This window comes from Alligator sinensis, unplaced genomic scaffold, assembly GCF_000455745.1.
Source record: "Alligator sinensis unplaced genomic scaffold, ASM45574v1 scaffold199_1, whole genome shotgun sequence".
Taxonomy (NCBI): domain Eukaryota; kingdom Metazoa; phylum Chordata; order Crocodylia; family Alligatoridae; genus Alligator; species Alligator sinensis.
In genome coordinates this window covers 2,850,282-2,875,038 of record NW_005842008.1, presented here as the reverse complement: position 1 = coordinate 2,875,038, position 24,757 = coordinate 2,850,282, and the positions used below count along the sequence as shown (strand labels likewise).

The 24,757-nt window shown below is 44.3% G+C and overlaps 2 protein-coding genes across 2 annotated transcripts in view; one reads left to right on the top strand and one right to left on the bottom strand.

Annotated features, from left to right (window-relative positions):
• The window catches only part of LOC102384511 (cytochrome c-type heme lyase), a 91,655-nt gene extending 69,618 nt beyond the window's left edge, over positions 1 to 22,037 (bottom strand). Inside the window, exons 1-2 of the mRNA XM_025201859.1 lie at positions 21,926 to 22,037; positions 21,049 to 21,138 (exon numbers count right to left, since the gene is read on the bottom strand). The gene's annotated coding sequence lies outside the window, so the exon portion shown is untranslated. The remainder of the gene's footprint in view (positions 1 to 21,048; positions 21,139 to 21,925) is intronic.
• A 999-nt stretch (positions 22,038 to 23,036) lies between these two features.
• Positions 23,037 to 24,757, top strand: part of ALG14 (ALG14, UDP-N-acetylglucosaminyltransferase subunit) — a 39,817-nt gene continuing 38,096 nt past the window's right edge. Inside the window, exon 1 of the mRNA XM_006021849.3 lies at positions 23,037 to 23,316. Coding sequence (XP_006021911.1) covers positions 23,181 to 23,316 — 136 coding nt within the window. The 5' untranslated portion in view covers positions 23,037 to 23,180. The remainder of the gene's footprint in view (positions 23,317 to 24,757) is intronic.

Genomic DNA, 24,757 nt, shown 5'->3' with positions numbered 1-24,757 from the left:
GGGGGGCACGGGCTGAGAGAGGCAAAGAAAAAGATTGGTAACTAAGAACATATCTTGATAAGAAATGAAGGCTGTTTGGGGAGAAATATAATAAAGGAGAAGAACATTAGCGAAGGGTATAACCTCTTTGGGCACTGAGATGCTAGTGCCTTATTACATAGCACCATAAGCATATGATGTAAATGAATTGCACTGAATAAATAAGATCCATATATCTGAAGTCTAAAATCTAAGAGGATACAGCATAGAGCAGGGGTGGGCAAAATACAGCCCAGAGCTGTATCCAGCCCAATTGATTCTATCTGGCCCATAGGTGGGCAGCAACTCTGGCTCCAGCTTTTGCTGACACCACAGGGAATGCTGGGCAGAAGCAGCCACGCCTGCCCAGCTCTATGGGGCAGACCCACAGCAAGCTACTCTCAGGCCCTGGCACCCCTACTTCAGTTGGGCCAGTGGTGCACTGCCTGCTTGTGGCTCAGAGCTGACAGGAGCTGCCCAGGACACTAGGACGGTGTGGCAGACACTCCACACCTGTGCCCAGAGGCTGCACAGCTTCCTCAGCAGTTTCCAGCAGGTGAAGCCCCAGTCCCAGCCCTGCCTTGACCCATGAAGTGCCATGAGCCATCCCAGCTACCCGCTGCCTCCTGGATGCAGCCAGCACAGTTCCCATCCTGTCTGCCAGGGTAAGGCTGCCCCCAGCACAGTGAGACTGGGGCTCCTCCTGGCAGAAAAGGGAACCCCAGGCTGAGGATGGGCACAGCTTACATTGCCTTGGCAGGGAGCTGGGGCAGGCTGGAGGATGCTGCTAGGCTTCTCCAGGCTTTGTGGGGGCAAATGTGGATGGGAAGGAGTGGGGGACAGGAGAGTTTGGTGCACAGGTAGCTCTTGAGGGATGTGTTAGGATGCAGGCTGAGGTAGGAACTCCCTTGTGATCTGAGGGGTGGCTGGGCAGTGGCAAGGCTCTACTGGGGGTGTAGGCATCCTCCCTTGGCCAAGTGTTCTGCTGGTTGGTTTTGGTTCCTTTGTGAAAGAGACTTTATTTTGAGCTATTATGCAATTGCCTCTATATACACAATTCAAAACAACATAAACCGGACAAAATATTTTTAAAATAAAATTTATAATATTTTATAAGTGTTTGATGTTTAGCATATGATTTTTTTAATCTATAGTTTATTACAATGAAATATTCACCATTAATTCTGTGCGACCCTCAATACCTCATCGAAACTTATTAAGTGGCCCTCCAGCCGAAATAATTGCCCATCCCTAGCATAGAATAGCACTGAGTCTAAGCATCTCACCTGTATGGAACAGATCTTACATTTCCCTCTCCTTCAGAAAGACTCTTACAACCATTAACTGGATGTCTGCCCCATGTCAGCAGTGTAAAAGGAGGCATGAAGTCATTCTTTTTTTTCCATTTTCATTTTACTCTTCTTCCTTTCCCTATATTTAGAATTTTACAGCTAGTATCCAATTCAGTGCCTTACACTTTCTTCTTCCTTTCCCCCTTGATTTGTCTGAAGCAAATGCTGTGATACTAGCTGCCTATTGTTACCTGTGATTGGACTGCACGTGGGCTGAAACTAGTTTCAGGCTTGGGCTCAATTTTTCCCACTGGGCATGTCTACACAAGATGTTTACTGGGTGGTTGCCTAATTAAGTGTACAGTAAATGCCTCAGCATCTACACGTGCACCCCTATTATGGTGTGTGAAACTAATAACCTCTACAGCAGTACTTGTAAATAAAATAAATTATAATTTACTGATTATAAATACAAGTCCTACCCTGCTGTGGAGTTTTTTCATGCGCAGCAGCATATGTGTAGATGCTGATTGGCTGGCTGGAGCACTAGGGTGCTTCAGTGCTGGGAATGTCTGCCAGCTAGACGTGCACCCCTATTATGGTGTGTGAAACTAATAACCTCTACAGCAGTACTTGTAAATAAAATAAATTATAATTTACTGATTATAAATACAAGTCCTACCCTGCTGTGGAGTTTTTTCATGCGCAGCAGCATATGTGTAGATGCTGATTGGCTGGCTGGAGCACTAGGGTGCTTCAGTGCTGGGAATGTCTGCCAGCTAGCCCCATACTGAAGCAACCTTGTGCCCCAGCCAGCTCTTCCACAGCACACTGAGCATGGTCAGAGCAGCCCTGAGCTGGCAGGCTGACCCCCCAGCCTCCCTGCCAACTAGGGCTGCTGCAACCCGGCTCAATGTGATATGCTCTGGGCACATATGCAGACACATGCCTGGGAGCTTCCTGGGAGCAATAAACGGCAGAGCTTATTGATAAACTATGCTTATTGCTCCACAATTTATTGCAGCCCCCTAATGGCATGTGTAAATGTGCACACTGGCCTCAGCAGAGTTACTATTGATTCACACTGTTGAAAGAGAAGAATTGGGCTTTATGATTTATTTGTCCCTCCATGCCCAGAAAATTTCTGCATATGGCTATCATTGCATTACAGGGAGCGTCTTCTGCTGCTGACAGTCCCAGGAATTCAATACAGAAGGGCAATAATTTTGACTTCGGAATCAAAATGTTTCAGTACAGCATTCAACTCTCATGTCTTATTTTTTATTATTATAGCTTTCTGAAAAGGAATACCCTGTGGAATTAATCTTACTTGTTTCTGTTCTGAGACCAAAAGTGGTTTTGTACTGTGTGTGGAATAAAGGAACTGAAGAATTCATCCAGTCCTGATCCAAACAAATTAACTCCTGTGCTTATCTATAGACCTGATGCCATCAAGTGTGTCTATTCTAAGACTAATATTAAAATAAGCGAATGCTAAAACATAACATTTTAACACCAAATCAAGGAAAGCATTTTTTAGATTTTTTCCATTACGTTCAAAACACTCAGTCCCATTTATACTACTAGTTGGAGGCAACACTCTGGATTTACTTAGATTACTGTTTATAAACATAAGGAATAAAATATGCAAAACAGATAAAAATAAAACAAATAATTGCACACCTAGGATATATTAGAAAAATTGCTCAGGTAGCTCTAAGTAAACAAAAAAAAAATCAGACTGCCAAATTTAAGACTGCATTTAAATTTTTCCTTGTGAACAACATATTTTTCATATTTTTTCCATTTTTCTGTGGTCATACATATAAATACGTAGATATATATATATAGATGTGTGATATAATATATATGCACATATACATATGTAGCATCTTGCTTTTTTCCTTCTACTCTTGTATATGTGCACAAATTTCTGTTGTACATGCATTCATTTTATTAATTTTAATATGACTATTCCGACGGCTACACTTTGGCAGGGGTACAATATTTTTAACCTTGCAGAGGTAAGATCATACTGATCAAGACATCAGAGAGATGACTATACAAATCCTGTCAAGGCAGGAATAGTATTCGTTTAGGCTTGAATAATGCTAGGGACAAAGGGTGCTGGATGCTGCTGTAATAATAATAATAATAATAATAATAATAATGTTCCTGAGAAATGCCAGCTATTTGCTACTCCCATCAACTTCAGTGAGATTTGCAGGGACTTGTTGCTTTTAATGGCCTGGCTCTTAGACTTAAAAAATACAACAAATGGAGAAAATAACTTTTAATAATTTCTCAGCACCATTACAAATGAATTGCCCTTTTTTTTTTTTGCAGATGATGCACCTGAAAACATTAATTCAATACAACTTCCAAGTTCTTTTTCAGGGGAAAATGTAAAATAGACACTTAACATGATTTTTTATTTTACCATCGCTTACACAAGTTTTTTGTTTTTATAATCATACCTATCTTTGAAGTCAGAGTTTTACTTATTCAGCATGGTATATTTTTCATTAATATATTGAACAAATTAGCAAAAACTGGTATAGGATAATATTTTGAATGTTATCCATATATATTTATAAAGTGGTAGAAAATCAGTAATTGAACATTTCCAAAACTAATGCATGGATGCTTCCCAACGCTAAGTATTTAATTCACTTATAGAGGATGGTAATGGCTCACCCTGGGTAGTAAATGAAATAATTAATATTGCAGTTTAATTCTAAACACCTGTGTTATGATCCTATTCATTATTTATATATACCATTTATAGCAACAAGAACTTGTCCAATGCTTTGGGCACATTTACAATACATTAGATGACACAATATCCAGTACAGTCAATAAATACATTCTTTATAGTGATTTAAATAATGATTTAATTAGTTATATGTCACCTAAGAACAGGATGGGCAGACCTTTCACGTACTGTGTTATGGAGCAAACATAATATTAACCATGCATCTAATGTCTGAAAATTATAATGAGGTGGTTAGCTGTGTTAGTCTGAAGTCAGACAAAAGGTAGGAAAGGTCGGCACCTTAGAGACTGGTTTAGAGAGGCATGAGCTTTCATAGGTAGCATCTACCTTAGTTAGGTGCTTCTGACAAAGCAGGTTGTTCTTTACGAAAGTTCAAGCCTCTGTACACAAACTAATCTCTAAAGTGCACCCTATTCTCTGCTTGCCAGAGTATGTGATCACATAATTAAATATTGTGTTAAAAAACATGAGCACAGGGAAGTTGAGTTTTTTTTTTTTTATATATATGTATGTATGTAGAAGCTGAACTGTGAAGTCATAAAATTAAGCATATGTTTGCCTTTAAGCATAATGATAAAAACAAAAATCAACAAAAGGAGCTTCACACTTCAAGATTTCAATATTCTGGCACCTTCCAAGTCTTGTACATAAAATTTTAAAAATCCAATTACTTTAGATCTGTCCCTTCAACTTTACAAAGGGCGCAATTCAGTTCTCTTCAGAATCAATTAAAAGAGTCTACTGATCTCAATGGGAGTTGATGCAGGCCTCAAATCCATAGACATAGGTAGTAATAGTCTCAAAGCAAGAGCCACTGGATACTTAAATAAATCTGCATAGAGGAGAAGCTTAGAGAGAAACGAAGGAAGAGAACAGAGGAGAAAAAGAGAGGGCAGAGATCTGTGCATTTTGTAGTGATCACTGGGTTCAATAGACATGGGCATATGTGAACAAGAACTAAAAACTCAAGTTATATTTGCTGAGCAGTAAGCAAGATTCTGCGGTTCCTCAGTCTAACTAATCAGCTAGCATGAAGGACCATTTCCTTGGAAGACTGCCAATCTCCATAGTCTTCTAAGTCAAGTAACATCTCCAAATTTCAGCTTCTAGCACTACACATTTCATTCTCTTCTCCCTCCGTATCAATCTTTCTTTCTTCTACCTGTATCATTTAATTCTAACTCCCCCTTTCACCTTCAGAAGCCCAACCAGCTCCAGGAGACCATCTTCACACCTTCAAAGGCACAGGAGGACTGTACATTGCCCTAACGACTTGTTGCCCTGTGTCCCATCTCCCTGATACTTTCTTCACTATTCTGAAGCCTAGAGGATTAGGGGCAGTACAGGAAAACTTTCTTGACCTTTCTTCTGAAACAAAAAGACAGAAGGAATAAAGTACTGGAAGTCAAAGAAAGGTGGACAACCAGCAGCTAACCTGGCCAGCTACAAGCCCTTCAAAAGCAATGAGACCAAAGTAATAGCTTATACACGTGGTCACAAGAATTGGCTGTCCCTCTGCATAAGCAGCAGATTAAATTGGCTACCTTTTTCCAGGCAGTAAAGAAATGGAAAGGACATCCAACATACGAGAGTTTCTCAATTCACTAATGACTTTCCACACAGAGAAACTGCAAATGAGCTGTTATTCCAGACCCTGAACACCTTACAAACTTATTGTTATGCTGAAATTAAATTTAAGAAGATTTCCAGAAGACTAATGTTAAGCTCCATGTTAAATCTATATTTAGGCACCAAAAAAGAATGGCCTGATGTTTGAGAAAGCTGAGCATCAATAATTGCCACTGACTTCAGCAACAACTTTTGGATGCTCAGTACTCATAAGATTTGGATTAGTGGTCTTGTTCTAAACATACTGACTTTGAGGAGAGAAAAGAATATCAGCTTAAATTGTATAACACAGGACTCACTCTCAACATGCTAACCAACTACTACAGCAAGTTGCAAACTATAATTCACAAGCTCCTCTGCGAACACTGGCTATTTTTTCCTTTCATCAAACCACACCCAGAAAGTCTTCAAGTTGTCATATTTTCTCTCACCCAGACACTACAAAAGGCAGTGCCTTTACGTAGAACAGCAGTGCACAACCCTTTGGCCATGCAGACCAGGTGAGTGGTGCAGGCCTCATCTGTGGGTCAAATGAGGCCCTGAGGCCTGGCAACACCTCTTCCACATCTGGACTGGGCCCAGGGGCCTAGCAGCACTTCCTCCTGCCCTCTGCACACCAGGATTTGTTCCCAGGCGCCCAGAGCCACCAGCTCCCTACCCCATGTGCCAGGATTGGGTCCAGGGGCCCAGTGCTGCCCCTGTCCAGCTCTGCATGCTAGAGTCAGGAGCTAGATCCAGCATGCAGGGTTTGGGGCTCCCCATGGGTCCAGAGATTTGGCAGCATAAAAGTGGTGCCACTGCTCCCCTGCTGCCAAATTTCATGACCATAGTGAGCCTCACAAGCCAGATGATCCAGTGCCATGAGCCGAATCTGCCTCCCAGCCAGAGATTGAACACCCGATGTAGAAGGCTACATGAAACAGAGAACCAGAAAGCTGGATTTGGACTGCAAATGATGTTAAATCAAAAAGTTTAATACAATCTGTAATGCTAATCTAGATACTGTAGACACAATTGATTTCAAAATATATATAATTTTAGAAACCTCTATTTGTATCTGTGATGACAATATTGTGTTACTTACCGGTACTGAGGAGTATCAGCAACTAATGTAGAAAAGTGAAATGGCTGCTGTGGTCAAAACCATTTCTGGTTGTCCACACCCCTTCCTGCAATAACATCAAGAACAAGATGGACTGCAACCTGCCCTTCAAGTAAGGTTATCCCCTAACAAAGAAAGTGATTGGGAAAGCGTGCAATAAAACAAGGATGTAAGGAGGCAGCAGTTGGACGAAAGAGTAAAGGAAATAGCTCTAGAAAATAAGCAGGGAAATAGAAATCAAAGGAGCATAACATAACATATTGAATGGCTTACAAGCACAAGAGCAGTAATGAATTGACCTACTGCCCTTATCCTTCAGCTGCAAAGAATGTACCTCACTTACAGGAACTATTTGGCTGCCACACAACCATTTGATACATATACATTAAAATATTTAGTAGAGCATTTACTATCCATTATAAAAATCTGAATAACTAATGCAGTCTAAAGCTGGTAAAATGGAAACCCCCTTGTCTATCATTAAATACAAAGTGTGTTTTAAGTTTCATAACACTAAGACTCACAAGTTCAGCCTCGTTCCTTGTAGACTGTAACAACTGCTGCCTGTTTGAAACAGTCCCCTTTTGAATGGCTCCAGATAAGTGTGTCCATATTCTACTAGCTGAGAAATCTATGGGCTTAGTTATGTGCTTGAATTCAACATTGTTATACAAATGTTGAAACTTTCTATGTATTCTTAGAGTGAAGTTCAAATTTATTTTTAGCACATCAATATTGTCAGTAGGAAAATGCACTGTAAGTATAGCATATAGTATAGCATACCTAAAGTATTCTGGCTAGTCCTTTTAAACCCTAAACACCTAGATGCAGTTTTATTTTTTTAAGCATATAAGGAGATTTAGTTGTTTTAGTAAATTGTTTTGATGCAATCCCAAAACCTCACTTATTGTCTGGACCTAAAAATCTGTGCAGAAAGACACATCTTGCAGAACAGAATTGCAGTAGTAGTAACTGAATGTGTTTAAACTCAACTGGGTATTTTGAAGACTTAAAAGATATCACCCTTGTCCTTCCTTTAAAGCACAATGAAGCCCCACCTTACTAAGTTATTGTAGCATCATGTTATTAATTTGTATTTTACTAATATAAATCTTCCCAAATCATAAACCCATTGTGCTAGGCACTGTATGAACAGAGAACAAAGACTGTCACTGAACCAAAGAGCACAGAATTCAGGTTACGAAGAAGCAAGCTACAGTGGATAGAGGGTGTTAGTATAAGGAAACAAGGCACTGGTCAGCATGATGGGGAGTTAGAAACTTACAATCTCGGAATAATGGGTGCAAACTTAGGTGGAGGGTAGATTTAGGTTAGACATTAGGAAGATTTTTTTTTTTTTTTTTTTTACAGTAAGGGGGGCCAGAGTCTGGAATGGCCTTCAAAGAGGGATGGAACTATCACCTGAGTCAAGAGAGATGGTACTATCACCTAAGTAGGAGATCTTCAAGAGGAGGCTTGACAGTCACCTGGCTGGGGTTGTCTGACCTTGGTCCTCTTTCCTGCCAGAGGTAGGCGGTCGGACACAACGATCCATTGGGTCCCTTCCGACTCTATAATCTATGAATTTTAATGCTTCACATTACACCCTTATGGGACATATGATATACTCAAATAAAGAGCAGGATTAAATGTATCGTCTCTTCCCAACTTTCATCTCCAGTTATGTTTTCCAGTCTCAGAAACAACTTTCCTCCTTTATTAGTCAGTGTTAGAGAATCAAATATAAACACACACACACACATATAGATCAGCATTCATATAAAAGCATCAGCACACAGTTTAGATTTATGATATATAAATTTATGTATTTTACATAGAAAATATACAGACAGCATAAAGTTTGCTGATACTCTGTAATTCTTGCATCAGGTGAATTACTGTGCACTTTTCAATAACTGGACTGGTTTGGTTCCCCTTTTTGCTGCTTTGTAATTAAGAATGCTCTCCTAGTGTCTTTTTTACTTAAGAAATATAAAGTACATCACGCTTTTTTTTTTTTTCTAATTTTGCTGGAAAAATCTCTTGCAATCTTGGAACTTTCACTGTCATCTTTAAAATAGTGCAGTGAAGGACTCAAGGATCCAAGCAAGTGAGACCTCTTCCACTAGTGCCTCAACAAAAAATGGTGAATTCCAATCAACAAGAATGGCAGCAGCATGTGGGGTGCCCTCAAGACCACCATCATCAGCACCTGTGAAGAAACACTTGGGGGATTTGTAAATGTTTGCGCTGCAATACCTGGCACTGCAGTGCATACAATTGTGTAAGTGGCAAAATGTGTGTCAGCACTGAGAAAATGGCAGTGGTGCACTTTTGAACTAAACTGTCACAACCCAAAGGTGTGATTTTTGTTTGTGTGCGCGCTTTGGCACCACTGAATTATTTTCCCGCCAATTTGAAGGTTTCTTTGCAGTGTGCATTTCTTCTTTGCAGCACAGAAATGCACTTTGCAAAGAGTTCCCGCCATTTGTCTTATAATTTGAGCCCCATTATTGGCTTGCGTGAAATTATTCACACGTGGCAGCTAGTGATTGGCTTGCTAGCCGTATAAAAAGCTTGGGTGGTTTCCGCCCAATTTGGAGAACTCCGAGGAGAACCCCGCAAGGGAGGACTCCACGAACATCAGGAGGAGGAGACTTCACGCTGTGTAAAGATCTCTAAGCGCTGCAGAGCCTATTGGACCCAGCGCATTTCAAGAAGGCAACAGAGGTCTGACCAGCCTCTAGCCTCTCCCCGTCGCCGTTCGCAATCCTTCAACGTACCCCTCTCCCTGCGCGCAAAAGGATCCACGGAGCCTCGACAACTCCGTAGGAGTGATCCGAATATTGTCTGAGTCCTCAAACAAGGATTTAAGCGGAGCTGTGCCTGGGAAACTGTCCAGCCTACACCTCGACCATCTTCGGTGTAAGTAAACAATCTTGAATCAACCATTAAGCGTCTATGCCTAATTCTAGCGTGTCGCCTGTTCTCTCCGACCCAGCGTGCCCAGGCTGCTGGCCACAGCCCGCGCAGAGCACAAAAAGGGCCTGGATCGCTCCCAGCCCGCACATAAACCACATCAGAGGTGTTTTAGTTCAAAAGTGCACCAGTGCCATTTCTAAATGCTGATGTACATTTTGCATCTTATGCAACTGCATGGGAAGCAGTACAGTGTGAATCAGCTCACGTGTGGAGCAGACTCGATTAATTAGGTCTTCTCCTGTGCATTGCGGGATGAAAAGGTATGTGTATGTGTATAAATGCCCTTGGAGTCTCTACCAGGAAACATGAAGACTGGTTTGATGAAAATAACCGGGAGATCCAAGAGTTGATCAAATGCAAGGCCTTTTGTGCTTGGCAAAACAATACCAACTCCAACCAAAAGAAACTGAATCTCCAACAAACCAAGGCAGAGGTCCAAAGCAGGGCCCGTGATATGAAGAACATATGGTGAGAAGACAAGGCTAAGGAGATTCAATATCTTGCTGACATTCACAATATGCAGTTTCTTCAGTGCCATCAAAGCTATCTACGGTCTGAATGCTCAAGAACCAACCCCCTTGAGACTGAAGGATGGAGGAGACCCAATCAAGGAAAGGGGAGCCATCAATGCCTGTTGGAAGAAGCATTTTGAAGACCTTCTCAATCGAGACTGTTGTTCACCAAAGTGTTGTCAACTCCATCTCTGACTTGGTGTTGTGGGATGATCTTGGAATTCGTCCAATCCTTGACAAGGTGAAGAAAGTCATCAAGCAGATGAAGAACGACAAGGCATCTGGAGTGGATGGAATCCCCAAGGAAATCTTCAAGCAGGGGGGAAGAGGAACTTACATCACAGTTTCATGCCCGCATCTTAAGGATCTAGAATGAGAAGAAAATCCTAGACAACCTCAGGGATGCTATGATTATGCCAATCTTCAAGAAAGGAGACAAGTCCGATTGTGGAAGCTACAGAGGGATTGCCTTGCTGTCCACCACAGAAAAGATAATTGTGAGAACCCTCCTAAACCATCTCCTTCCACTTGCTGAAGAGCACCTCCCAGAATCTCAGTGTAGGTTTAGGGCATCAAGAGGCACACCTGACAATCTTCACAGCTCACCAGCTGCAGGAGAAATACCAAGAACAGCATAAGCCCTCTATATGGCCTTCTTTGACCTCACTAAAACTTTCAATTGTCAGCTAAGAAGTGTTGTGGAGGATCCTTCTGAAATACAGAATTCTGTCGCTTGGATTCTCTGCCTGCTCCATGATGGTATGCCAACAGTGGTTCTCAGTAATGAATCTATCACAGATCCCTTTGAGGTTAAAACAGGAGTTAAGCAAAGCTGCATCACTGCTCCAATACTCTTCTCAAAATTGTTTGCTGCTGTGCTACATCTGACCACCAACAAGCTTTCAGCCAGAGTGAAGTCAACTTGCCAAATGGATAGTAAGCTGTTTAACCCCAGCCAACTCCAAGCCAAAATTAAGACCACCCTGACCTCAGTCTTTGAATTCCAGCATGCTGATAATGCTGTAGTGCAGGGGTGGGCAAAATGCGGCCCACTAGGCCATTCTATCCGGCCCACGGGGACCCTAAGACATTTAGAAAATTAATATCTATCTGCCCTGGGCTGCCTGTCATGTGGCCCTCAATGGCTTGCCAAAACTCAGTAAGTGGCCCTCTGCCCAAAATAATTGCCTGCCCCTACTGTAGTGTGTGCTCACTTGGAAGCAGGCCTTTTCAATGTCTTTATCAAGGCATACAAAAAAACAGGACTGACACTTAACATTCAAAAGACTAAGGTCCTCCACCAATAAGCTGCTAACGTCCCCAGCTCCAGTTATCCAGATCCATGGTGAGACTCTGGAGAACGCTGAGTATTTCCCATACCTCAGAAGCCATCTCTTGCAGAAGGTTGACATTGACAAAGACATCCACCATCACCTCAGATGTGTAAGTGCAGCCTTTGATGCCTGAAGTAACAGGTGTTTGGAGATTGCAACATCAGATCCAAAACCAAGCTCATGGTTTATCAAGTAGTTGTGATCCCCTCATTGCTGGATGAAGCTGAGACATGGACAACGTACAGGAGACATCTAAAGTTGTTGGAGAAGTATCATCAACATTGCCTGCAAAAGATCCTCCAAATCTGGGGGGAAGACAGATGCACCAACATCAGCATCCTCCTGCAAACAAACACCACAAGTATTGAGACGATGATCATTCACACCAAATTCATTGGGCCAGCCATGTCATCTGGATGTCTGACTCCAGACTCCTGAAGCAAGTTTTATTCTACATCAGCCAAGGTGTACGCTCAAGAGGAAGGCAGAAAAAGTGTTCTAGGGACATCCTCAAGACCAACTTAAAAAAAAATGAAACATTGATGTCAACTCATAAGAGACTATTGCACAGAACCACTCCAAATGGAGGAAGAGTCTGATGCAGGGATCTCAGTACTTTGAAGCCTCACGACAACAAGAAGCGATGGAAAGGCGGGAGCAACAGAAACGGTGCGCCATGGACCAAATCAAGAATCTAGAGCCACCCACCCCACACAGAAACACATGTCTGAGCTGCAGTTAGTGCTTAGTTAAGGAGCACTTGGAAGGGCTGGATGGGTACAGGTCAGCCAGCCCAGATAACCTGCATCCCCAGGTGCCAGGTGCTGAAGGAATTGGCCAGTGTCATAGCTGAACCACTGGCACGGCTGTTTGAGTACTCATGGTGCTCTGGGCAGGTCCCTATGGGTTGGGGGATGACCTCCTCAGCAGCTCAGCAATTGAGAAGGATCTTGGAGTCATAGTCGACTCCAAGATGAACATGAGCCGGCAGTGTAACAAAGCCATCAACAAGGCCAATCGCACCTTGTTGTGCATTAGCAGATGCATGACCAACAGATCGAGGGAGGTGATGCTCCCCACTCTATGCGGCATTGGTCAGGCTGCAGTTGGAGTAGTGTGTCCAGTTTTTGGTGCCTCACTTCAAGGGGGACATGGAGAATCTGGAGAGAGTTCAGAGGAGGGCCACTCACATGATTAGCGGCCTCCGTGAAATACCCAACGAGGGGAGGTTGAGGGAGCTAGATCTTTTCAACCTTCACAAGAGACATCTGAGGGAAGACCTTGTAGCCACCTATAAGTTTATCAAAGGAGGACAACAGGGAATTGGAGATGCGCTATTTACCAGAGCACCCCTAGGAGTAACTAGGTATAATGGGTACAAACTAGTGCAGAGTAGATTCAGGTTAGACATTAGGAAGAATTTTTTTTTACAGTAAGGGTGGCCAGAATCTGGAATAGGCTTCCAAGAGAGATGGTACTATCACCTAACTTGGAGGTCTTCAAGAGGAGGCTTGATAAGACACCTGGCTGGCGTCATCTGACCTTGGCCCTCTTTCCTGCCAGGGGCAGGGGGTTGGACACGATGATGATTTGTGGTCCCTTCTTACTCTACAATCTATGAATCTAGAGTCTGTCAATTCCAAATAGGCCTCACTGGCCATCTTTGGACACACAGATAAGACAATCATGGAAGACGCTCATCCTCAACTGAGAGGGATTGCCAAAGAGAAAAATGAAGTGATACTACGGGTTGCTGAACCCTTAAAGATAACACAACCTTTCTCCCATTTGTTAGTCACTAAAGTTAAATAGGTATTTTAGAGGGCTTAACAGTTAACTAGAAATTCCTTTACTTCCCAATTGCTCATCTTTCACTTTTGTGATACCTATGATATTATCAGTTCACTAGTTCCCCATTCACTTATACTCTTTCAGTTTAGATAGGACCTGAATTTCTGATGTCAATGATTTTTTAAATCACAAGCTTTTAAGCCTTCCTTTTACAGGAAAAAAGAATTCAACCCCATTTCCACCTTCCTTTTTTTACTAAAGATTCTAAAAACAGCAGTGACACACACACAAAACCATTAGGGGACTGGTTTCTGGAAAAAACTGCAAGACTCCAAAGCATCTTCCACCATGAGGACTTCATCAATTCAGTACTGAGGGAGACCTCTAGGACTGTGGAGGAAGGACTGCCAGAGACAGCACTAGAGAAGGAAGAAGACATGAACTCCCAGGAAGGTGGAAGCTGGAGCTTATATCCTGTGGCAGCAAGCAGCAATCTTCATCCCTACCTGCAGGGGTTTGCCTAGAGAACAAATATGGAGCCCTAGCAACAGAGGAGGAGGAGCACACTCAATGATAGAAGAATGCAGGCCAGGCCTTCCCAAGGTTGGGAGAATTGACACCACTGCCACCATAAGGAAGCAAGGGGTGGTAGCAGTGGTTGGAGATACCCATCTGCTGACCTGACCTGTTGTCTTGGGAGGTCTGCTGCTTGCCCAGATCCCAGATGTCATGGTAGAATTACTAAGATTCATCCAGCCCAGATTACTACCCTATGCTGCTTGTTAGGCCTGTGTGGATAGGGAAGTATTCGATTTAGATTTGGCCGATGCGGAGGACAGCAATTCAATTCGGATCACTGTCCTGAATTGATTCGGCTGAATCAGATTCAGAAGATTTGGAGAGATTTGGCCATAGACTATAATATCATTTTTTTTGGCTGATTTGGATAAAAATTGCAGGGGTAGTAGCCCCTTCTGAGGGCATGAAACCTGCCAAGTTCCAAGGAGATAGGTGCAGGGGTTTCACTGCCAGGGAAAACACAGCTTTCTTTTTAAAAAGTGTGGAGGGAAAAAAACCCAAGAACAAATATAAATTGAAAGAAATGGATTGGATAGGGATAAGTAGAGGAATTCTAGTTAGTAAGCTATATCCAATCCTTTTTGAAAAGGAAAGGTAGCAGGAGACTGACTAGATAGGAAGCCAAGCCAGCCCAGTACTTTTCAGATGCTGTTGCTCTGGAAGAAACAGCTCACAAAAGGCACAGAAAGCCTACAGACAGAGACTTATATGCTATTTCTACATCCTTCCCCCAGAGCACTGTGATTGGAAGGGGACTCAGGGAGAGATCAGTCACTGGCCAACTACAGATGTCAGTCTTTCCCCCATACCCCACTCCCTCTTCCCAGTTTGTTCCCCTGAAAGACTGCCATCCAAATCTCAAAATCTTTTCTGAATCGATTTGGAGGCTCCAAAGTTGGAGGGCTTTTTTCCTTCTCCCAATTTAATTTGGATTCGGTAATACAGCCTCCAAATTGGCCGAATCTTTTCCGAATCAAATCACGGACTGAAGCTTTGCACACCCTTACCGCTCATCCATGTGGGTACCAATGGTATTTCCAGGGGTGACCCTGAGCAGATCAAAAGTGACTATAGGGCTCTAGGTGCAAGAGTGAAGGGGACAGGGGCTCAGGTGGTGTTCTCCTGGGTCCTCCTGGTCAAGGGGCTGGGTCTGGGCAGGAGCAGATGCATCCTGCAGATCAATGCATGGCTGTGCAAATGGGTGTTGCCAGCAGAGCTTTGGCTTCTTTGACCACAGGATGTTGTTCTAAGATTGCTAGAAAGAGATGGGATCCACCTGACAAAGAGAGGGAAGAGCATCTTCACAGACAGGCTCACTAACCTAGTTAGGAAGGCTTTAAATTAGGTTCACTGGGGATGGAGACCAAAGTCCTGAGGTAAATGAGTGACCTGGAGGAAGCACATCCAGGAGAGGGCAACAGGGGAAGGCCTTTTCATGTTTGCTGAGAATGTAGGGCAATCGGCTAGTTACCTCAGATGTCTGCAAGTGAATGCCCAGAGCCTGGGAAACAAGCAGCAAGAATCGGAAATCCTTGTACTGTCACAGAACTATGACATGACTGAAATAACAGACTTGGTGGGACAGCTTGCATAACTGGAATACTATCATAAATGGATAAACTGTTCAGGAAGGACAGACAAGGGAGAAGAGGAGGAGGACTTGTGCTTTATGTAAAAGAATTCTAAGACTGCTCAGAGCTCCAGTATGAAACTGGAGAGAGGCCTGTTGAAAGTGCCTGGGTTAAGGCCAGAGGGTACAGCAACAAGGGTGATGTCATGGTGGGTGTGTGCTATAGACCACCAGACCAGGAGGATAAGGTGGATGAGGCTTTCTTCCAAACAGCTAGCAGAAGTTTTCTGAGAACCAGGATCTGTGATCATCGGAGACTTCAATGACTGCGAGATCTGCTGGGAGGGCAATACAGCAGTGCACAGGCAATCCAGTAAGTTTCTGGACAATGTTGGGGACAAGTGTTGAAGAGGCCAACTAGGGAAAACATGCTGTTCTTGATCTACTGTTCACAACAGGAAAGAATTAGTGGGGAATGTAGAAGTGGATGACAAGTTGCGCAGCAGCAACCACAAGATGACTGAGTTCAGAAACCTGAGGAAAGGATGATCTTCCAAGGTCCCTTCCAGCCCTAATGTCTATGAAATCTATGACAAAGAGCAGCAGGGGAAGGGCCCTGGACTTCAGAAAAGCAGATGTTAACTCACTCAGGAAACTGATTGGCAGGATCCTCTGGCAGGCCAGTCTGAGGGGGGCTAAGGAGTCCAAGACATATGACTGTACTTTAAAGAAACCTTACTGAGGGTACAGGAATGAATCATCCCAATGCACAGGAAGACTAGCAAGTATGGTGGAAGACTAGCTTGGATTAGTAGGGAACTCTTCAGTGAGCTAAGACAAAAAGGAAGCTTACAAGAAGTGGAAACTTGGAAGAACAACTAGGAAGAAGTGTAAGTGTATTAATCAGACATGCAGGGATGAAATCAGGAAGGCCAAAACACAGTTGGAGTTGCAGCTAGCAAGGGGCATGAAGGGTTTCTACAAGTATGTCAACAACAAGAGGAAGATCAGGGAAAGTGTGGGTCCCTTACTGAATGAGAGAGGCAAATGAAGAGGAAAAGGTTGAAGTCACCTTTCATGACTTCGTGACTTTCATGACTTCGTGACAAATGAAGAGGAAAAGGTTGAAGTACTCAATGCCTTTTTTACCTTGGTCTTCACAGGCAAGGTCAGCTCCCAGACTACTGCACCTAGCACCACAGTTTGGGGAAGAGGTGAGCAGCCCATGGTAGTGAAAGACCAGGTTACAGACTGTTTAGAAAAGCTGGATATGTACAAGCTGGATATGTCCAGAGCCGGACACAATGTACCCAAGGATGCTGAGGGAGTTGATAGATGCAACTGCACAGCCATTATCTGGTCATTATCTTTGAAAACTCATGGCAACTGGGGGAGGTCCCAGATAACTGGAAACGGATAAATATAGGACCCATGTTTAAGAAAGGGAAGAAGGAGAATCTGGGGAACTACAGACCAGTCAGCCTCACCTCATTCCCTGGAAAAATCATAGAGCAGGTCCTCAAAGAATCCATTTCTAACCATTTAGAAGAGAAAAAGGTGATTGGTGAATCCATGTTGGCTGTTCCTAATCTGACCAACCTGATTGGCTTCTATGATGAGATGACTGATTCTGTGGATGCGGGGAGACCAGTGGGCATGATCTACCTTGACTTTAGCAAGACTTTTGCTAGTGTCCCACAACATTCTTGAAAACAAACTAAGGAAGTATGGGTTGGTTGAATGGACTGCAAGGTGGATAGAAAACTGGCTGTTTTTTTGGTGTCAGTGGGTAGTAATCAATGGCTCAGTGTCTACTTGGCAGCTGGTATCAAGGGGATTGCCCCAGGGGTCAGTCCTGGGGCTGGTTTTACTCAATATCTTCATCAATGACCTAGAACAGGGGTTTTCTACCTTTTTTGGATTATTGTATTCCTCCCCCACCCCGGGCGGCTGGATGTTTAGCAACGTACCCTCAGCCACCAAGCTGGGGGGTGGGGGTGGAGCACAGCTGGACATCAAGCTGGGGAGAGGGTGGCATACGGCCAGATGCCAAGCTGGGGGTGGGGGAGTGGCAGCATGCGGCCAAACGCAGAGCGGCAGTAGCCACCACGTGCAAGCTTCCCTCACCCCCTGCATCCAGCCGGGCAGGTGGAACTTGCATGGCAACACGGGATGATGCATGGCAGTGCTCCGTCCCCACCCACACATACCCTTAGGGCATTCTCAAGTACCCCCAGGGGTATGCGTACCCCTGGCTGACAACGCCTAGAAGATGGGATAGAGTGTACCTTCAGCAGGTTTGACACCAAGCTGGGGTGGAGTAGTAGACATGCTGGAGGGTAGGGCTAGGATTCAGAGAGTCCTCAACAAATTGGAGGATCACACCAAAAGAAATCTCATGAGGTTCAATAAGGACAAGTGCAAAGTCCTGCACTTAGGATGCCAAACTATACCAGATCCTATGATCTGGTATAGGCTGGGGACCGTCTGACTAAGCAGCAGCTCTTCAGAAAAGGACCTGGCATTACAGAATACTGTAACCTGGATATTAGTCAACAGCATGCCCTGGCTGTGAAGAAGGCTAACACCATACTGGGCTGCATTAGGAGGAGCCCTGCCAGCAGATCAAAGGAAGTGATTCTTCCCCTCTATTTGGCACTGGTGAAGCCACATCTGAAGTTCTGTGTCCAGTTTTGGGCCCCCCACTACAGAAAGGATATGGACAAATTGGAGAAAGTGCAACAGAGGACAACAAAAATGGTTAAGGGGCTGGGGCACATGACTTATGAGGAAGGGCTGAGGGAACTAGGTTTATTTAGTCTGAAGTAAAGAAGACTGAAGGGGGAATTAACAGCACCTTTCAACTACCTAAAGGGTAGTTCCAAAAAGGATGGAACTAGATTGTTCTCAGTGGTGGCAGATGACAGAACAAGGAGCAATGGTCTCAAGTTGCAGCAAGGGAAGTTTAGGTTAAATATTAGGAAAAACTTTGTCACTAGGAGGGTAGTAAAGCACTGGAAGAAGCTACCCAGAGAGGTTGTGGGTACCCATTCTCCTTCCTTGGAGGTTTTTAAGACCTGGCTAGACAAAGCCTTGTCTGGGATGATATAGTTGGGGATGGTTCTGCTTTGAGCAGGGGGTTGGATTAGATGATCTCCTGAGGTCCCTTCCAACCCTAACTTTCTGTGATTCTGTTATAGAGTTAGGCAAGCTTTTGGGTATCAAAGTGCCCCTCCTCAGGACCCTGAGAAAGAAACAGGCACTTTGGAGCTAAACAGCAGATGCAACAAAGGCTTGTGTAAAACTTCATATCTAAACAAAAACAGAAGAGAAGAGAAATTATCAGGTAGCCAACAGACTACAAAGGTATAACAGAAACCTGATGACTGGAAAGCAGGATCTCCTTCAGGGGGGTCCTTTTAACCTCTGAAGTACAGAGGTTAGCAAGTATCCGGTTGATTATAATGGACCATAAAGTTACTGTATATAAGTCCCTGGTTCTTGGTATCCAATAAGCTAATGAATTTTTGTTTGTAGGCTTGTCTCTTGAAATTATTTTCCAAATTTCCCTTAAGCACAAGGAGAAAGAGAGTGATTATTCTGTGAAACATGGTCTACCTATGTTCTAGTGTCTCTGTTAGTGTGGGAGTTAATGAGAGTTAGTGGAAGGGTAGCTAACACAGGAGTCAGTGTGAAGTAACACATTCTAGCTTACTTGGTGGTAACACAGCTGGGTGCCCAAGCCAAATGGAGGAGAGGGGGTGGAAATCAAATAGGTCTAGAGAACAAGATGATAAATGTATTTTTATGCAGCAAGGAAACTATCAAAAACAAAAGTAATCCAAGGCACAGGTATTCTTTCTTTCTTTAAACATTTTAATAAATATTAAACACTCTGTGGTTTCCATGTCTACTTTACAAGCCATAATTGGAGGAACACTCAAAAGTAGATATTCCAAACTCATTACAGGTTTCAATATAATCAACATAAAGTCCATTTCATTTGCATGGATAAACACACTCATTTAACTATTAAAATTAAATAAGTTAAAATATTAAAATTGTACTTGGAATGTCAGAAAGCAGGTCTGATAATTATACATTCAAAGTATTTTATAACTTAGAATTTGTATTCTAGAAGGGTGAAAATATTTTCACCATGTTTTTGTCCAATCTTCCTCACTAGAACCAAAAGAAAATATCTTCAATTCAATGTAATATTTACCCTGTACAGCTTTCAAAGTATATAGATATTGGCTGTATTAGCATCTCTATCCAGTATTCGGACTTCAAAAAGACATCATTGTTTTCTTCTTTAAACAATAATAACTTAGAAGTAGACCATGAAAACCAGACCATCCTATTTTGCAAATGTTTGTTTTTTCTATCCAAGTGTTCCAAAGACCACCGAATACTTTAAGTAGTATTTTTCTTAAGGACAATGTTGACCAACTCTTGCAGTAGGAGTGGTTTCTCTCTCCTTCAACCACAAGGAAATTCAAAGCTAAAATCAGGCAGCCCTAGCATAATAAAATAGTAGCATGCAGCCAGGCAACCAGAGACAGCCCTTTAATTATAAATAATTACAATATAACCTATCTCTGTATTAAAGAAATGATACATGAAGTTAAAAAGTCCAGGTCACTTAAATCTCTTTATTGCTAAGAACCATGCAGACATTAACTGATCAACAGGGAGTCTTATAAAAAGATCTGAGAAGTAGTTGGCTGTTAGCCTGATGTGAGACAGAAGCCAGGGCAGGGTGGCACTTTAGAGACATTAACTGATTCAGAGAGGCATACATTTTCATAGGCAACAGAATACTTTGTTAGATGCTATCACCTAATAAAGTTTATGCCTCTGATGTTGTAATCTGATAATGAAGGCTACAACTAAAAGAAGGTAGGAGTTTATCCAGAGGGAAACAAAATCCAGCAGCAAGAAGACACATTTGCTGATTCCATTGGCTTTACCTACTGCAGCTCTTGGCATTAAATCCCCACCTGACACAGAGGTACTGAATGCTCCAGATAGAAATCATCATTTTCTGAGACTTGCCATGATAAGGAAACAAAAATGCAGCTGAGTCTCCAATTATTTAAAGTAGGAAAAACATCAGGTATTCAGAAAGGGCCATGAGACCAAGTCTTGAAGTACATTCTTGAATACAGTTTTGTTGTTTTGTTTTTTTAATCGGCAAGTGCTCACCCACATTTGAAAGAAACAGTATTGACAAATTCTCCTTCAGTAGACTTTTGCCACACAGACTGCAGGATTGTCCTTTCAAGCCTCAAAGCCCTCATTTTAAGCAGAAAAACTCAAACTCTGACTACTCCCTGGAGACAGCTATAATCTTGCTGTACATAAGCGGAAATGTTACATTCTTTACTCAAGCAAAATTCCCAATAAGTAAGGGTTGCAGAACGTGGTCTGCTGAATTTATGCAATGAACTTACTACTTACCTTTCCAGGCTCCCATAATAGCTTGCTCTTTCCTCAAGGTCAAATATCTGGCAGGTCTTCAACTCATCTTTTCAGAAGCATAAATAGGCTCTGCAAAGCAGAACAATACCTGCATGCCTCACTCTTAATTTCACTCTTATTTTAACAACCTCTCTTGACACAATCCGCTCCCAACCCCTACATATGCAGCTTACATTTTTAAGTAACTTCTCCAATTATAAATATTATCTAAACGGAGGAAATGTATAAATATTAACATAATAAATGTAAATAAGAATAGAAAGAGATTATAAGTACCTAAAGACTACCTATTTGTGATCCATCACAGTTGACCACAGGTTGCAAGATTATTTAAATTAAGAAAAATAATGGCTTCTCTATAGAATACATGATGGGGAAGAAAAAAAAGCAAGCAAAGAACTTAAAATGTTTGAACTAATTCTTCCATAAAAAAGACTCCAATCTATCCTCTTTTCCTGTAACCTCCAACATGAAGGTCACTGTTTTCCTGGGAGGACAAGGAATTTTAATCTGGTGCACTGATTAGATACAAGTATTACTTAAAATTACTTTTTGAAACTAAATGATTTATTTTAAAAGGTTATTATGCAATTCTTCTTCAAAAAGGCAGACCAGGCAAAAATGGGACTAATCAACAATTCTTCTCCTTCGACTTTCCTACACCTTTTAGGTTTACATAATCAAAAAGAACTGTATGAGCAAGCTGGATTTTTTTAGTTTGTGCATCACCTCAAATTTGTGAAGCAAGGCCCCAATTTCTTACCCCCATTAAAGAGCCTTTAGTAATGAGTAATAAATCTGAGAGTCCCTTCTCCCCCAATTATAAATATTATCTAAAGAAGTAACTTTAGATTACCCAGCTCCAAACAGGCAGACAGGTTTTTCACCATACACTCAAGTTGGGTAGTAGAAAACATATGCGCTTCTGCTAACATTGTTTTCTTAGTTTCCTATTCCCCGTGGCCATGCTGCAAGACAAGAGATTGCATGGGTGGTAAAAGGGAAACAATTTAATTATCACGAGTCAGACCAATGCATCTTATTTCCAAATGGATGAAGACTAGCATCCAGATGGCATAGATTAGATTTGTAAACTGCGCACCCACAATTGGAATCCATGGCAGGCACGAGTTCTTCTTCATTAAAAAAGGAAGAGAAAGGGTTCATTCAGCTTCTAAGGCCAACAGGAACAGGAAGCAAAACCAGCTCAGATTTGTAAGGGATGAACAGGAGGAAAACTCCACCAAAGAGAAGGGCTGACTGGCAAATTCAGGATTTTTTTGGTGGTCAAAAGGGCCTGGCCCACAACACGACATTTGAAGAGGATGGGGGGTGGACTTCTGCAGGCATTCACCCCTCCCAGTACCTAAATTCATACCAAAGAAGATGCATAAAACAAGCCCCTGCAGTACTCTTAGCAAGGCGTGTTGCTGGGGGCGAGGAAGCCAGAGGCTCCCACTGATGGAGCTGAGAATGCGTCCATGCGATCCTGAAACGTTTCTATGGGCCCGTGAAACTGCGCTGCCCTTGGTCACCAACCACTGGCAGAGCCTGCCAGGCCCCTCTCCCAGCACCATACCTACACTCCTGGCAGCCCTCAGCAAGTGTTTAGTATCAGGCCTCCCTTTGCCAGAGATAATGATAATAATCATCAGACGATGGGGAAAAAATTAACATTTTCGGGCCCCCTTCGGGCCTGCCCTGCCCTGCCCTCTCCCCATGTCATCGAAACTCCCCTCGACCCGCTGCCAGGAGAGATGCGAGGTCCCGAGCAGAGCACGGCCCGACCAGGAGAGACCGCTGAGCCTTCACCAAGCGCCCCGAGGGCAGGGCAGGGCAGGGCAGGGCAGGGCGGGACGGGACGGGACGGCGGCCCCCGCCGGGCTCAGTGGCTGCAGGCCGGTGGCCACCGTCGGACACGTGGCGACCGCTGCTCACTTGTGTGGCGCCGCTCGCCCGCCCGCCCGCCCGCGGAGGAGGGAGCACCGAGCTGCCGGGCCCTACCCCGCGAGGAAACGCCTGCAGAAGTATGAGCCGCTCCAGCCGCCGTCGTTTCCGCGTAACCCGTCACCACCGCCAGCTGGGCAGCGCCCGGGCCCCGCGCCCCCTGCATGGTGTCCTCCCTGGACGCCGCCGCCTTCCTCCTCCTCCTGCTGCTGCTCCTGCTTCGGCTCACCAGGCAGACCGCCGCGGGCCGGCGCAGGCGGCTCACAGCCCCCGTCAGCCTCCTGGTCGTGGCTGGCTCTGGTGAGTGGCGGAGGGAAGCGGGCATCGAGCGGCCTTGGCGCCGCGAACTACAACTCCCATGGTGCAGCGCGCCCCGGGGCACGCTGGGAAGTTTGGGCAGGCGGGGAGCAGGTGCCTGCGGCAGGTTAGCGCCTCGTCGCGGTGCATGCTGGGCGCCTCAGCCCCTATTGCCGCGCAGCAGCGTTGCCAGGGGGACGATGTTTGTGCCATTGCTTCAATCCGTGTGCGATGCACCATCAATAGGAGTGACATCGTCCAAAATGTACCGGGGTGCTGGTGGTAGTGCTAGCTAAGGACACAGGCAGGCAAGGTCCTTTGGGGAAATGTGAGTGATCTCTTTTATTAGACCAACTAACTAGTTAGGAAAATTGTCCTGACCCTAGACTGGAGACTCTCTGCCTGATGAAGTGTTTGTACCCGGAAGCTGGCAGAAAACAAGTTTTCCAACTAGTTAGTTGGTATAATAAAAGAGATTGCATTTACCCAAATGTATGATAATTTTGGAGGCAGCTAATTGATGCAGCATATGTAAAACCCAAGTCACTCTCAGGGAGTCTTAACTAACTTTTGGGATTGCTGTTTACTTTCTTACGACTGCTTGCCTCAAAATAAAAGAAATGCTTCAACTTTGATGACCCAGGTCTTACTCACTCACTGGTGTCCTGCAGTGAGCAATATACAGGCAGTCCTCGACTTACGACTTTTCGACAAACAGCACTTGTGACCGTTAGAAATTAACACCCTGTTTTGAGATTCTGACGCAGGTTTGGACTTTGACGCCAGATACTGCTGCGTCCAGCTAGTAAGTCTGTTATGGTGGAAGGGGAGGGAGGAAGGAAGGCGTACGGTGGGGGGCAGATCAATGCCCCCATGATGAGGGAGGGAGGGGCAAGGACAGGGACTGGGGCAAGCACTGCCCAGCCTGGATGAGGGGCACAAGGGGCAGTGCTGTAGCTTGTCCGGTGGGGGGGAGGGGGCTCCTGCCACTGGTCTGGAGCTGCTCATCTGGCAGCTCATCCAGCTGCTCCCATCACTCGTCCAGGAGGGGCATGTGCCCCCAGATCTGCGTGGGGTGGGGTGGGGTGGGCGTGGCTGCACCTGGTGCACTCTCGGTGGGTGGCAGCAGCGCTGGGAGTTGGGACTAGGCCATGCCCCCACTTGCCCAGCTGGGGAAGGGCAGCCACAGGATGGAGCGGTGCACAGCAGCGGGAGCCACCCCTCGCACCCCACAGATAAGTAGCGGCTCCGTCCCATGCCCACCCTGGCCCAGCTAGGCAAGTGGCAGGAGGGCACGAGGGAGAGGGAGGTGTGCCTTTGGGATGGGGCAGACAGCAGAGTGGGGGCTATGGGGGGTACAGCCACCCACTTCGCTGTAGCTCCCGCATATCCCCCGTCACACACCTGGAGTGCAGCCCGGTACCACAGCCCAGTACTGCAGCCT